The 14,615-nt window shown below is 58.0% G+C and overlaps 1 protein-coding gene across 1 annotated transcript in view; it reads right to left on the reverse strand.

The window, feature by feature from the left end:
• nlk2 (nemo-like kinase, type 2) overlaps positions 1-14,615 on the reverse strand; it is a gene marked incomplete at its 3' end in the record, with an annotated part of 78,133 nt that overhangs the window by 19,545 nt on the left and 43,973 nt on the right. Inside the window, exon 7 of the mRNA XM_084339211.1 lies at positions 10,636-10,722. Coding sequence (XP_084195337.1) covers positions 10,636-10,722 — 87 coding nt within the window. The remainder of the gene's footprint in view (positions 1-10,635; positions 10,723-14,615) is intronic.

Genomic DNA, 14,615 nt, shown 5'->3' on the forward strand with positions numbered 1-14,615 from the left:
CCCCTCTGCCACGCTGACCAGGAGAGTGAGGAGGGACCCCCTCTGCCACGCTGACCAGGAGGGTGAGGAGGGACCCCCTCTGCCACGCTGACCAGGAGAGTGAGGAGGGACCCCCTCTGCCACGCTGACCAGGAGAGTGAGGAGGGACCCCCTCTGCCACGCTGACCAGGAGGGTGAGGAGGGACCCCCTCTGCCACGCTGACCAGGAGAGTGAGGAGGAGGGACCCCCTCTGCCACGCTGACCAGGAGAGTGAGGAGGGACCCCCTCTGCCATGCTGACCAGGAGGGTGAGGAGGGACCCCCTCTGCCACGCTGACCAGGAGAGTGAGGAGGGACCCCCTCTGCCACGCTGACCAGGAGAGTGAGGAGGGACCCCCTCTGCCACGCTGACCAGGAGAGTGAGGAGGAGGGACCCCCTCTGCCACGCTGACCAGGAGGGTGAGGAGGGACCCCCTCTGCCATGCTGACCAGGAGAGTGAGGAGGGACCCCCTCTGCCACGCTGACCAGGAGAGTGAGGAGGGACCCCCTCTGCCACGCTGACCAGGAGGGTGAGGAGGGACCCCCTCTGCCATGCTGACCAGGAGAGTGAGGAGGGACCCCCTCTGCCATGCTGACCAGGAGGGTGAGGAGGGACCCCCTCTGCCATGCTGACCAGGAGAGTGAGGAGGGACCCCCTCTGCCATGCTGACCAGGAGAGTGAGGAGGGACCCCCTCTGCCACGCTGACCAGGAGAGTGAGGAGGGACCCCCTCTGCCACGCTGACCAGGAGAGTGAGGAGGGACCCCCTCTGCCACGCTGACCAGGAGGGTGAGGAGGAGGGACCCCCTCTGCCACGCTGACCAGGAGAGTGAGGAGGGACCCCCTCTGCCACGCTGACCAGGAGAGTGAGGAGGAGGGACCCCCTCTGCCACGCTGACCAGGAGAGTGAGGAGGAGGGACCCCCTCTGCCACGCTGACCAGGAGAGTGAGGAGGGACCCCCTCTGCCACGCTGACCAGGAGAGTGAGGAGGGACCCCCTCTGCCACGCTGACCAGGAGAGTGAGGAGGGACCCCCTCTGCCACGCTGACCAGGAGAGTGAGGAGGGACCCCCTCTGCCACGCTGACCAGGAGAGTGAGGAGGGACCCCCTCTGCCACGCTGACCAGGAGGGTGAGGAGGGACCCCCTCTGCCATGCTGACCAGGAGAGTGAGGAGGAGGGACCCCCTCTGCCACGCTGACCAGGAGAGTGAGGAGGGACCCCCTCTGCCACGCTGACCAGGAGGGTGAGGAGGGACCCCCTCTGCCACGCTGACCAGGAGAGTGAGGAGGAGGGACCCCCTCTGCCACGCTGACCAGGAGGGTGAGGAGGGACCCCCTCTGCCACGCTGACCAGGAGGGTGAGGAGGGACCCCCTCTGCCACGCTGACCAGGAGAGTGAGGAGGGACCCCCTCTGCCACGCTGACCAGGAGAGTGAGGAGGGACCCCCTCTGCCACGCTGACCAGGAGAGTGAGGAGGAGGGACCCCCTCTGCCACGCTGACCAGGAGAGTGAGGAGGAGGGACCCCCTCTGCCACGCTGACCAGGAGAGTGAGGAGGAGGGACCCCCTCTGCCACGCTGACCAGGAGAGTGAGGAGGGACCCCCTCTGCCACGCTGACCAGGAGAGTGAGGAGGAGGGACCCCCTCTGCCACGCTGACCAGGAGAGTGACCCCCTCTGCCACGCTGACCAGGAGAGTGAGGAGGGACCCCCTCTGCCACGCTGACCAGGAGAGTGAGGAGGGACCCCCTCTGCCACGCTGACCAGGAGAGTGAGGAGGGACCCCCTCTGCCACGCTGACCAGGAGAGTGAGGAGGGACCCCCTCTGCCACGCTGACCAGGAGAGTGAGGAGGGACCCCCTCTGCCACGCTGACCAGGAGAGTGAGGAGGAGGGACCCCCTCTGCCACGCTGACCAGGAGAGTGAGGAGGGACCCCCTCTGCCACGCTGACCAGGAGAGTGAGGAGGGACCCCCTCTGCCACGCTGACCAGGAGAGTGAGGAGGGACCCCCTCTGCCACGCTGACCAGGAGAGTGAGGAGGGACCCCCTCTGCCACGCTGACCAGGAGAGTGAGGAGGGACCCCCTCTGCCACGCTGACCAGGAGGGTGAGGAGGGACCCCCTCTGCCACGCTGACCAGGAGAGGGACCCCCTCTGCCATGCTGACCAGGAGAGTGAGGAGGGACCCCCTCTGCCATGCTGACCAGGAGAGTGAGGAGGGACCCCCTCTGCCACGCTGACCAGGAGAGTGAGGAGGAGGGACCCCCTCTGCCACGCTGACCAGGAGAGTGAGGAGGGACCCCCTCTGCCACGCTGACCAGGAGAGTGAGGAGGGACCCCCTCTGCCACGCTGACCAGGAGAGTGAGGAGGGACCCCCTCTGCCACGCTGACCAGGAGAGTGAGGAGGGACCCCCTCTGCCACGCTGACCAGGAGAGTGAGGAGGGACCCCCTCTGCCACGCTGACCAGGAGGGTGAGGAGGGACCCCCTCTGCCACGCTGACCAGGAGAGTGAGGAGGGACCCCCTCTGCCATGCTGACCAGGAGAGTGAGGAGGGACCCCCTCTGCCACGCTGACCAGGAGAGTGAGGAGGGACCCCCTCTGCCACGCTGACCAGGAGAGTGAGGAGGAGGGACCCCCTCTGCCACGCTGACCAGGAGAGTGAGGAGGGACCCCCTCTGCCACGCTGACCAGGAGAGTGAGGAGGAGGGACCCCCTCTGCCACGCTGACCAGGAGAGTGAGGAGGGACCCCCTCTGCCACGCTGACCAGGAGAGTGAGGAGGAGGGACCCCCTCTGCCACGCTGACCAGGAGAGTGAGGAGGGACCCCCTCTGCCACGCTGACCAGGAGAGTGAGGAGGGACCCCCTCTGCCACGCTGACCAGGAGAGTGAGGAGGGACCCCCTCTGCCACGCTGACCAGGAGAGTGAGGAGGGACCCCCTCTGCCACGCTGACCAGGAGAGTGAGGAGGGACCCCCTCTGCCACGCTGACCAGGAGAGTGAGGAGGGACCCCCTCTGCCACGCTGACCAGGAGGGTGAGGAGGGACCCCCTCTGCCACGCTGACCAGGAGAGTGAGGAGGGACCCCCTCTGCCACGCTGACCAGGAGAGTGAGGAGGAGGGACCCCCTCTGCCACGCTGACCAGGAGAGTGAGGAGGGACCCCCTCTGCCATGCTGACCAGGAGAGTGAGGAGGGACCCCCTCTGCCACGCTGACCAGGAGAGTGAGGAGGAGGGACCCCCTCTGCCACGCTGACCAGGAGAGTGAGGAGGGACCCCCTCTGCCACGCTGACCAGGAGAGTGAGGAGGGACCCCCTCTGCCACGCTGACCAGGAGAGTGAGGAGGGACCCCCTCTGCCACGCTGACCAGGAGAGTGAGGAGGGACCCCCTCTGCCACGCTGACCAGGAGAGTGAGGAGGGACCCCCTCTGCCACGCTGACCAGGAGAGTGAGGAGGGACCCCCTCTGCCACGCTGACCAGGAGAGTGAGGAGGGACCCCCTCTGCCACGCTGACCAGGAGAGTGAGGAGGAGGGACCCCCTCTGCCACGCTGACCAGGAGAGTGAGGAGGGACCCCCTCTGCCACGCTGACCAGGAGAGTGAGGAGGGACCCCCTCTGCCACGCTGACCAGGAGAGTGAGGAGGGACCCCCTCTGCCATGCTGACCAGGAGAGTGAGGAGGGACCCCCTCTGCCACGCTGACCAGGAGAGTGAGGAGGAGGGACCCCCTCTGCCACGCTGACCAGGAGAGTGAGGAGGAGGGACCCCCTCTGCCACGCTGACCAGGAGAGTGAGGAGGGACCCCCTCTGCCACGCTGACCAGGAGAGTGAGGAGGAGGGACCCCCTCTGCCACGCTGACCAGGAGAGTGAGGAGGGACCCCCTCTGCCACGCTGACCAGGAGAGTGAGGAGGGACCCCCTCTGCCACGCTGACCAGGAGAGTGAGGAGGGACCCCCTCTGCCACGCTGACCAGGAGAGTGAGGAGGGACCCCCTCTGCCACGCTGACCAGGAGAGTGAGGAGGGACCCCCTCTGCCACGCTGACCAGGAGAGTGAGGAGGGACCCCCTCTGCCACGCTGACCAGGAGAGTGAGGAGGGACCCCCTCTGCCACGCTGACCAGGAGAGTGAGGAGGAGGGACCCCCTCTGCCACGCTGACCAGGAGAGTGAGGAGGGACCCCCTCTGCCACGCTGACCAGGAGAGTGAGGAGGGACCCCCTCTGCCACGCTGACCAGGAGAGTGAGGAGGGACCCCCTCTGCCACGCTGACCAGGAGAGTGAGGAGGGACCCCCTCTGCCACGCTGACCAGGAGAGTGAGGAGGAGGGACCCCCTCTGCCACGCTGACCAGGAGGGTGAGGAGGGACCCCCTCTGCCATGCTGACCAGGAGAGTGAGGAGGGACCCCCTCTGCCATGCTGACCAGGAGGGTGAGGAGGGACCCCCTCTGCCATGCTGACCAGGAGAGTGAGGAGGGACCCCCTCTGCCACGCTGACCAGGAGAGTGAGGAGGGACCCCCTCTGCCACGCTGACCAGGAGAGGGACCCCCTCTGCCACGCTGACCAGGAGAGTGAGGAGGGACCCCCTCTGCCACGCTGACCAGGAGAGTGAGGAGGGACCCCCTCTGCCACGCTGACCAGGAGAGTGAGGAGGAGGACCCCCTCTGCCACGCTGACCAGGAGAGTGAGGAGGGACCCCCTCTGCCATGCTGACCAGGAGAGTGAGGAGGGACCCCCTCTGCCACGCTGACCAGGAGAGTGAGGAGGGACCCCCTCTGCCACGCTGACCAGGAGAGTGAGGAGGGACCCCCTCTGCCATGCTGACCAGGAGAGTGAGGAGGGACCCCCTCTGCCACGCTGACCAGGAGGGTGAGGAGGGACCCCCTCTGCCACGCTGACCAGGAGAGTGAGGAGGGACCCCCTCTGCCACGCTGACCAGGAGAGTGAGGAGGGACCCCCTCTGCCACGCTGACCAGGAGAGTGACCCCCTCTGCCATGCTGACCAGGAGAGTGAGGAGGGACCCCCTCTGCCACGCTGACCAGGAGAGTGAGGAGGGACCCCCTCTGCCATGCTGACCAGGAGAGTGAGGAGGGACCCCCTCTGCCACGCTGACCAGGAGAGTGAGGAGGGACCCCCTCTGCCACGCTGACCAGGAGAGTGAGGAGGGACCCCCTCTGCCATGCTGACCAGGAGGGTGAGGAGGGACCCCCTCTGCCATGCTGACCAGGAGAGTGAGGAGGGACCCCCTCTGCCACGCTGACCAGGAGAGTGAGGAGGGACCCCCTCTGCCACGCTGACCAGGAGAGTGAGGAGGGACCCCCTCTGCCACGCTGACCAGGAGAGTGAGGAGGGACCCCCTCTGCCACGCTGACCAGGAGAGTGAGGAGGAGGGACCCCCTCTGCCACGCTGACCAGGAGAGTGAGGAGGGACCCCCTCTGCCACGCTGACCAGGAGAGTGAGGAGGGACCCCCTCTGCCACGCTGACCAGGAGAGTGAGGAGGGACCCCCTCTGCCACGCTGACCAGGAGAGTGAGGAGGAGGGACCCCCTCTGCCACGCTGACCAGGAGAGTGAGGAGGGACCCCCTCTGCCACGCTGACCAGGAGAGTGAGGAGGGACCCCCTCTGCCACGCTGACCAGGAGAGTGAGGAGGGACCCCCTCTGCCACGCTGACCAGGAGAGTGAGGAGGGACCCCCTCTGCCACGCTGACCAGGAGAGTGAGGAGGAGGGACCCCCTCTGCCACGCTGACCAGGAGGGTGAGGAGGGACCCCCTCTGCCATGCTGACCAGGAGAGTGAGGAGGGACCCCCTCTGCCACGCTGACCAGGAGAGTGAGGAGGGACCCCCTCTGCCACGCTGACCAGGAGAGGGACCCCCTCTGCCACGCTGACCAGGAGAGTGAGGAGGGACCCCCTCTGCCACGCTGACCAGGAGAGTGAGGAGGGACCCCCTCTGCCACGCTGACCAGGAGAGTGAGGAGGAGGGACCCCCTCTGCCACGCTGACCAGGAGAGTGAGGAGGGACCCCCTCTGCCACGCTGACCAGGAGAGTGAGGAGGAGGGACCCCCTCTGCCACGCTGACCAGGAGAGTGAGGAGGGACCCCCTCTGCCACGCTGACCAGGAGAGTGAGGAGGGACCCCCTCTGCCACGCTGACCAGGAGAGTGAGGAGGGACCCCCTCTGCCACGCTGACCAGGAGAGTGAGGAGGGACCCCCTCTGCCACGCTGACCAGGAGAGTGAGGAGGGACCCCCTCTGCCACGCTGACCAGGAGGGTGAGGAGGGACCCCCTCTGCCACGCTGACCAGGAGAGTGAGGAGGAGGGACCCCCTCTGCCACGCTGACCAGGAGAGTGAGGAGGGACCCCCTCTGCCACGCTGACCAGGAGAGTGAGGAGGGACCCCCTCTGCCACGCTGACCAGGAGAGTGAGGAGGGACCCCCTCTGCCACGCTGACCAGGAGGGTGAGGAGGGACCCCCTCTGCCACGCTGACCAGGAGAGTGAGGAGGGACCCCCTCTGCCACGCTGACCAGGAGAGTGAGGAGGGACCCCCTCTGCCATGCTGACCAGGAGAGTGAGGAGGGACCCCCTCTGCCACGCTGACCAGGAGAGTGAGGAGGAGGGACCCCCTCTGCCACGCTGACCAGGAGAGTGAGGAGGGACCCCCTCTGCCACGCTGACCAGGAGAGTGAGGAGGGACCCCCTCTGCCACGCTGACCAGGAGAGTGAGGAGGGACCCCCTCTGCCACACTGACCAGGAGAGTGAGGAGGGACCCCCTCTGCCACGCTGACCAGGAGAGTGAGGAGGAGGGACCCCCTCTGCCACGCTGACCAGGAGAGTGAGGAGGGACCCCCTCTGCCACGCTGACCAGGAGAGTGAGGAGGAGGGACCCCCTCTGCCACGCTGACCAGGAGAGTGAGGAGGGACCCCCTCTGCCATGCTGACCAGGAGAGTGAGGAGGGACCCCCTCTGCCACGCTGACCAGGAGAGTGAGGAGGGACCCCCTCTGCCACGCTGACCAGGAGAGTGAGGAGGAGGGACCCCCTCTGCCACGCTGACCAGGAGGGTGAGGAGGGACCCCCTCTGCCACGCTGACCAGGAGAGTGAGGAGGGACCCCCTCTGCCACGCTGACCAGGAGAGTGAGGAGGGACCCCCTCTGCCACGCTGACCAGGAGGGTGAGGAGGGACCCCCTCTGCCACGCTGACCAGGAGAGTGAGGAGGGACCCCCTCTGCCACGCTGACCAGGAGAGTGAGGAGGGACCCCCTCTGCCATGCTGACCAGGAGAGTGACCCCCTCTGCCACGCTGACCAGGAGAGTGAGGAGGGACCCCCTCTGCCACACTGACCAGGAGAGTGAGGAGGGACCCCCTCTGCCATGCTGACCAGGAGAGTGAGGAGGGACCCCCTCTGCCACGCTGACCAGGAGAGTGAGGAGGGACCCCCTCTGCCACGCTGACCAGGAGAGTGAGGAGGGACCCCCTCTGCCATGCTGACCAGGAGAGTGAGGAGGGACCCCCTCTGCCACGCTGACCAGGAGGGTGAGGAGGGACCCCCTCTGCCACGCTGACCAGGAGAGTGAGGAGGGACCCCCTCTGCCACGCTGACCAGGAGAGTGAGGAGGGACCCCCTCTGCCACGCTGACCAGGAGAGTGAGGAGGGACCCCCTCTGCCACGCTGACCAGGAGAGTGAGGAGGGAACCCCTCTGCCACGCTGACCAGGAGAGTGAGGAGGGACCCCCTCTGCCACGCTGACCAGGAGAGTGAGGAGGGACCCCCTCTGCCACGCTGACCAGGAGAGTGAGGAGGGACCCCCTCTGCCACGCTGACCAGGAGAGTGAGGAGGAGGGACCCCCTCTGCCACGCTGACCAGGAGAGTGAGGAGGGACCCCCTCTGCCATGCTGACCAGGAGAGTGAGGAGGGACCCCCTCTGCCACGCTGACCAGGAGGGTGAGGAGGGACCCCCTCTGCCATGCTGACCAGGAGAGTGAGGAGGGACCCCCTCTGCCACGCTGACCAGGAGAGTGAGGAGGGACCCCCTCTGCCACGCTGACCAGGAGAGTGAGGAGGGACCCCCTCTGCCACGCTGACCAGGAGAGTGAGGAGGGACCCCCTCTGCCACGCTGACCAGGAGAGTGAGGAGGGACCCCCTCTGCCACGCTGACCAGGAGAGTGAGGAGGGACCCCCTCTGCCACGCTGACCAGGAGAGTGAGGAGGGACCCCCTCTGCCACGCTGACCAGGAGAGTGAGGAGGAGGGACCCCCTCTGCCACGCTGACCAGGAGAGTGAGGAGGGACCCCCTCTGCCACGCTGACCAGGAGAGTGAGGAGGGACCCCCTCTGCCACGCTGACCAGGAGAGTGAGGAGGGACCCCCTCTGCCACGCTGACCAGGAGGGTGAGGAGGGACCCCCTCTGCCATGCTGACCAGGAGAGTGAGGAGGGACCCCCTCTGCCACGCTGACCAGGAGAGTGAGGAGGGACCCCCTCTGCCACGCTGACCAGGAGAGTGAGGAGGGACCCTCTCTGCCACGCTGACCAGGAGAGTGAGGAGGGACCCCCTCTGCCACGCTGACCAGGAGAGTGAGGAGGGACCCCCTCTGCCACGCTGACCAGGAGAGTGAGGAGGGACCCCCTCTGCCACGCTGACCAGGAGAGTGAGGAGGAGGGACCCCCTCTGCCATGCTGACCAGGAGAGTGAGGAGGGACCCCCTCTGCCACGCTGACCAGGAGGGTGAGGAGGGACCCCCTCTGCCACGCTGACCAGGAGGGTGAGGAGGGACCCCCTCTGCCATGCTGACCAGGAGGGTGAGGAGGGACCCCCTCTGCCACGCTGACCAGGAGGGTGAGGAGGGACCCCCTCTGCCACGCTGACCAGGAGAGTGAGGAGGGACCCCCTCTGCCACGCTGACCAGGAGAGTGAGGAGGGACCCCCTCTGCCACGCTGACCAGGAGAGTGAGGAGGGACCCCCTCTGCCACGCTGACCAGGAGGGTGAGGAGGGACCCCCTCTGCCACGCTGACCAGGAGAGTGAGGAGGGACCCCCTCTGCCACGCTGACCAGGAGAGTGAGGAGGGACCCCCTCTGCCACGCTGACCAGGAGAGTGAGGAGGGACCCCCTCTGCCACGCTGACCAGGAGAGTGAGGAGGGACCCCCTCTGCCACGCTGACCAGGAGAGTGAGGAGGGACCCCCTCTGCCACGCTGACCAGGAGGGTGAGGAGGGACCCCCTCTGCCATGCCGTGAGCATGTTTTGGGTTATTCCCTGTTGTCTGCACATTGCAGTGATGGATGGAAGCGACACTAAGTACCTTCTGCAGGCCGAGCTGCTATCTTATGTTAATGATTAGTGGGTCCAGTAATAAGACACCAAATTACTATGTTTTTGTTGATATATTGCTCATATATATCGACACAGCAAATAATGGCTGTTTTGTAGATACTAGGGCTGACCCCTATTAGTCGAATAGTCGACTAATCGATCGAAAGGAGGCGTAGTCGACTGCCAACCTCTTAGTCGAATGCAAAAAAATATATACAAATAAATATTATAAACTTTTTTTTATCATTCTTTCCAAAAAAAAAGAGGCCTAGAAGCGTGGCTAACACTAATGGCAGCATACCAGAGGCTAACTGCCTAAGAAAACAGGCACAGAGGCACTGAAAGAGGATTTCACCATCTAATGAACACACTAGACTAGACAAATATCAAGATGTATCCATCAGTGGACCAATTGCATGCTTTTGCAGAGGACAAGAAGCCTTCAGTCGACTCCTTAAGACATTAAGCACCCCCACAGCCCAAATGGAATGATACAAAAATAAAAAAATAAATAAAAAAGGAATTATACTTTTTTTTCTCAAAATATGTTCTTTTCATAGTCGACTAATAGTCGACTATCCGCTAATTTCGGCCAATCAAAGTCGACTATCCAAATCATTAGTCGGGGACAGCCCTAGTACATACCAACTGCTGTCCCTTCCATCACCATACCACGTACAAAACAATGGTTACTATGCTTAAGGCAGCCATGTTGGAAGAGACAGAGAACTACGCATTTAGAAAATCTTAATAGTTTGACAGCCATGGGGCAACAGTGGATCAGGAGGTAGAGTGGTCGTCTGGTAATTGGAAGGTTCCCAGTTCAATTCCCGCTCCTCCCGGGCAGTGTGTTGAAGTGTCCTCGAGCAAGACACTTAACCCCTAATTGCTCCCGATGAGCAGGTTAACACCTTGCATGGTCGCCTCCGCCGTCGGTGTGTGAATGTGTGAGTGAATGGGTCAAATGTGAGGAAGAAAATTGTAAAGCGCATTGGATAAAAGACTGTTACACCCATAAGGGCACGTTTGTGTCAAAACAAATGAGCAACAATGTAAAATAATAGATTTAATTTATATAGCACACTTTAAACTCAGTGAGCTCTCAAGGTGCTTCACAGCAGAAGGAAAATAAAATAAATAAAATAAAAGGTTTAAAACGAGACAACATTCAAATGAATAAAATAAAAAGATAAGAAAAAAAAGTAACAAGAAAAAAAAAGCTTTAAAACAAAAACATAAAAATAAAAATAAAAAACATAGGAGCAGATTAAAAAACAGGCCCTAGTAACTCACCGGATCAAACACGAGCATCCTGCAGAGGAGATGCACCGCCTCATGGGTGGCCTGGCTCGACAGTGTGTACAGGACAGGAAGGGATGGCTGCAGGGTGGGAGGAGAACAGCACGCCAGTGTCAACCAAGCGCTTTCTCACACGCATGCAGCTCGTTATCGTCCCTACATACAGATGTTGCCTTTTAGCTCATTTGTGAATCATCGTGATGTTAAGGGTGCAGTGCAGTGTAGGTAGAAGTCAGTGTTGCGCCAATGTGATCTTTAGTATGCATGATGTATATCTGTTAACACTTTCTCCGCCAATAACGTCATACAACGGGTTTCAAGTTCATGCGAATTCTGCCAGATCACGGCGTACGACGATATTCTGATCATATTTCATATTTTCGCCATGGTATTCATATTTCACTCACGGAGCCTTGTCTGATGCTGTGGGACTCAGCACAACTCTGCAACTCTTCAATACTGCCACCTGGTGGATGATCTGCGAATTTCCAAACCGGATATGCCGGTTGCATATCGGTGCGTCTCCTAAATCCGTCCGGCCACTCGCATATCATCCCAGGACTCTAGCCACACACGTGGATATGGATCGCTGCCATAACTCAATAATCAACATGATTTGGGCTGTTATTATTATTATACAAACCGGAAATGGATCGCCTCGATCCCCATCACATAACTGGGATCTGTTTGCTCCAGTATCATCGCCCAACGGTAAGAGGAGGATGCCGTGAGTTTCAGCGTTTTTATTTATTATTATCGATGGAAACTGCTCTGATCTATATATCACCCATACTACATAAATCCAGGGCTGTACAGTGCGACATATATATCGCACGTGCTACAGCAACAGCGGTCTGTGCGATGAATGGATTTACTTCAGTAGCACTGGTGCGATAGGGATTCGGTTCATATAGATACTCTTATTTTGAAAATCCTGTAGCGGGTCTCATTTCTGCCCAAGCGCAGCTCCAGCTATAATAACTAGGCTCCGACAGCTAGCAACGTTCAGGTGCATATGATACTCTTATTTTGAAAAAACTCCGTGACAACTCGACGAGTCATATCCGCCCTATCCGTGCTTCTGCAAGCAGAGCAGCGCGTTGGTCGGTTGGTGCGCACTGCTGCGTTAACACAGCAGTGCGCCTACACGTCCCGAAATAAGTCTGTGGTTTTTTTTTTCTTCTCGCAACGGGTCAAATGCATCTACATGCTTTGCACCGTCGCCATTCCTTTATGCGCACATCGCCCGAAATTAATGTTTATGTACCATTACAATCACTACAACGTTAGCGTAAGCTAACAAGCTAATACTGATCAGAGGCAGAGGCGCAGAGCCAGCAGACACAGTGTGGACTGGGGAAAGGGAAATGGGGGGGCACTCTCTCCCCTTCCCTGTGTGTGTGTGCGTGCGTGCGTTTGGAAAGACGATGAAGTCACTAGTCAGGACTCAGGACAGGAGTATATTATAGTAAACTGAGGATTACTGAGGATGGACAGATAATGTTGATATTCAAATATAGAGAGGAGTGGAAGTTTGAAGACAGACTAGACTACAATATGATGCGGGGGTGGTGAGTTGAAACAGTGTGTGTGATGAATGAATGAAAACTTTATTTAACAGATTGCAGAATGGGTACAGTACAGTACGGCTCAATACACACAATTGTTAAGGGGATGCAGACCAGAGAAAGACGTTTGTCTTGTTTACATCAGGGTCCCCCATTGTGTGTGTGTCCCAACCGACCCCACTTCTATGTTTCAATAAATTATTTGCATTTAAAACTATTAACGCTGACTCATTCCTTCAGTCCACTCAAAATTATGCTAATATTCCTTATGTTGTTTATGATATTAATTGAAAATAGCATATGAGAGTATTATAGTACACATGGCGATATACTAAATGACAGCCAAACATGGCACTGCAACTAAATAACACAAATACAATAGGCACATTTGTGACTGTTACAAATATAACACGTTTTATACTTGCTACAAGATTTTGGCCTGTGCTACAAAACTATCAACCTCTGTAGCACCAGTGCTATGTGCAAAAAAAGTGAACGTACAGCCCTGCATAAATCATTTAACGACGATCACGGAATTATAAATGTTCACCTGCGCATGATCAGTCATAACGTTTAGGACCATGTACAGTTGAAATTTTTTATATAGCGTGTATCGGCAACAAATGGCATTTGATAATGTATATATGCATTTATGCCTATATCTCACGTTCTAGGAATTACTGCAGAAAACGATAAAAACATATTTATATTCTAGACGGTATTTTTGTATGAATGTGTGAATGAAAAAGTAAAACGTTCCTACATCCTGAACGATATCGATGTTGAATGGGCCATAGTAATGTCAATTTAGCAATACAATTTAAAAAGTTATAGCCCTGCAAAGAAGGTAAACATCTCCATAGGCTTAGAGTGGTGGCAGTGAGGCTACATTGATGGATATAACCGTGGCAGAGAAAGTGTTAAAGGGGTAAAACTATGGAATACCAAAGAAGTAAAAATGTGTAGTTCGATACGTACATTTAAGAAATTATTCAAATATAAGGTGATACATAAATATTAGAGCTGGGCCGTTAACGTGCTGCGTTAACGCGATACTAGTATTGCGCGATAATATAATTGACGCAGTTAATCTACAAAAAAATATGCTCTTTTTCAGGAACGCCCTGCTTCACATTCACACAGTTCCATTCACACCTGGGAGCTGCCCAGTACAACCACAGTTGACACCATTGGCCACTGAGCAACTCCACTGGAGCAGTTGATTTGCATTGGCAGGGTTTGACCCTGTCTGGCACCCAACGGGAAAAATATTATAGGCACTATAAGTAGACACCGCTACATAAAACAAGCTGGTCTGCCTGAGTGACTGGTGGAAGAAGGAGAAATAGAGATTGGACTGATTGAGTCAAGCCATGTCACATAGTTTAAGTTTGAAATGCTTCTTTCTGTTTTGCTCCTGAGAGTGTGCTAGATACTGTACTGTACTGGTAATATTATTTATTTGTGTTAACTTCTGAATAAAACAACTTATTAAACACAAGTACATCTTATTGAACATTATTTTGATATTTCATTACCAATTATCATAGCAAAACAGCTTTTTCAAACAGTCTGTAATGCATTTTGGAAACGGGAGATGGGCTCATGGTGTAATGGGCCACCTGGCCTGAGAAACATAAGGAGGAAAGAAAAAGTAAGGACTTACTTTTGGTCATTATTTGGGTAGAACACACATATTTTGAATGCCTTCGGCAGATTAATTTTACATTTTTTTGAGCCATTTTAATCTAGATTAATCTGCATCAGATAATACCTACCTGCATCAATATACGCCGCGCTATATACTATATACTCATGTACCATGTTCTACAGTAAGTGGGGAGTGTAAACATTTATAGTTAAAGACAGTAGAGCTTGAGTATTTTCGATAGGGCTTTGATTCAAACCGGTGCATGAGATGAGGTTCTATATGTAGAACATGGTACAGTAAGCGGGGAGTGTAAACAGTGATTCAAACCCCCTCTGCACATTGATGCTTTATACTAGTTCAAGACAGTAGAGCTTGAGTACTTAGTTGTTTTGATAAATATGTATTCTACGGATTCGAACATAACATTACATTTCCGCGATTAGCCTCGCTTGGCGTGTGAGTGCAGTCAAAAAGAAAATGCGCATGCGCGCGTTACCGGCGTAGGGGGAAAACGAGCGTAGAGGGCTGGCCGATCGCTGGCCAATCAGAGAAATGCGGAAGTATGTTGGTTGCCGAAAGTGTTCACGCTGCCTGGCATGTGTATGTGTGTGTGTGTGTGTGTGTGTGTGTGTGTGTGTGTGTGTGTGCGGTGGGGGTGCTCATGGCTGAGCAGAGGAGCAAAGTAGCATTAGCAGGCCTTAGCTGGGGATTAGCAATGGATGGACTTCTACATGAGTGGATAGGAGTGGAGGGGA

Source organism: Notolepis coatsorum (genome assembly GCF_963971535.1).
Source record: "Notolepis coatsorum genome assembly, contig: SCAFFOLD_337, whole genome shotgun sequence".
Taxonomy (NCBI): domain Eukaryota; kingdom Metazoa; phylum Chordata; class Actinopteri; order Aulopiformes; family Paralepididae; genus Notolepis; species Notolepis coatsorum.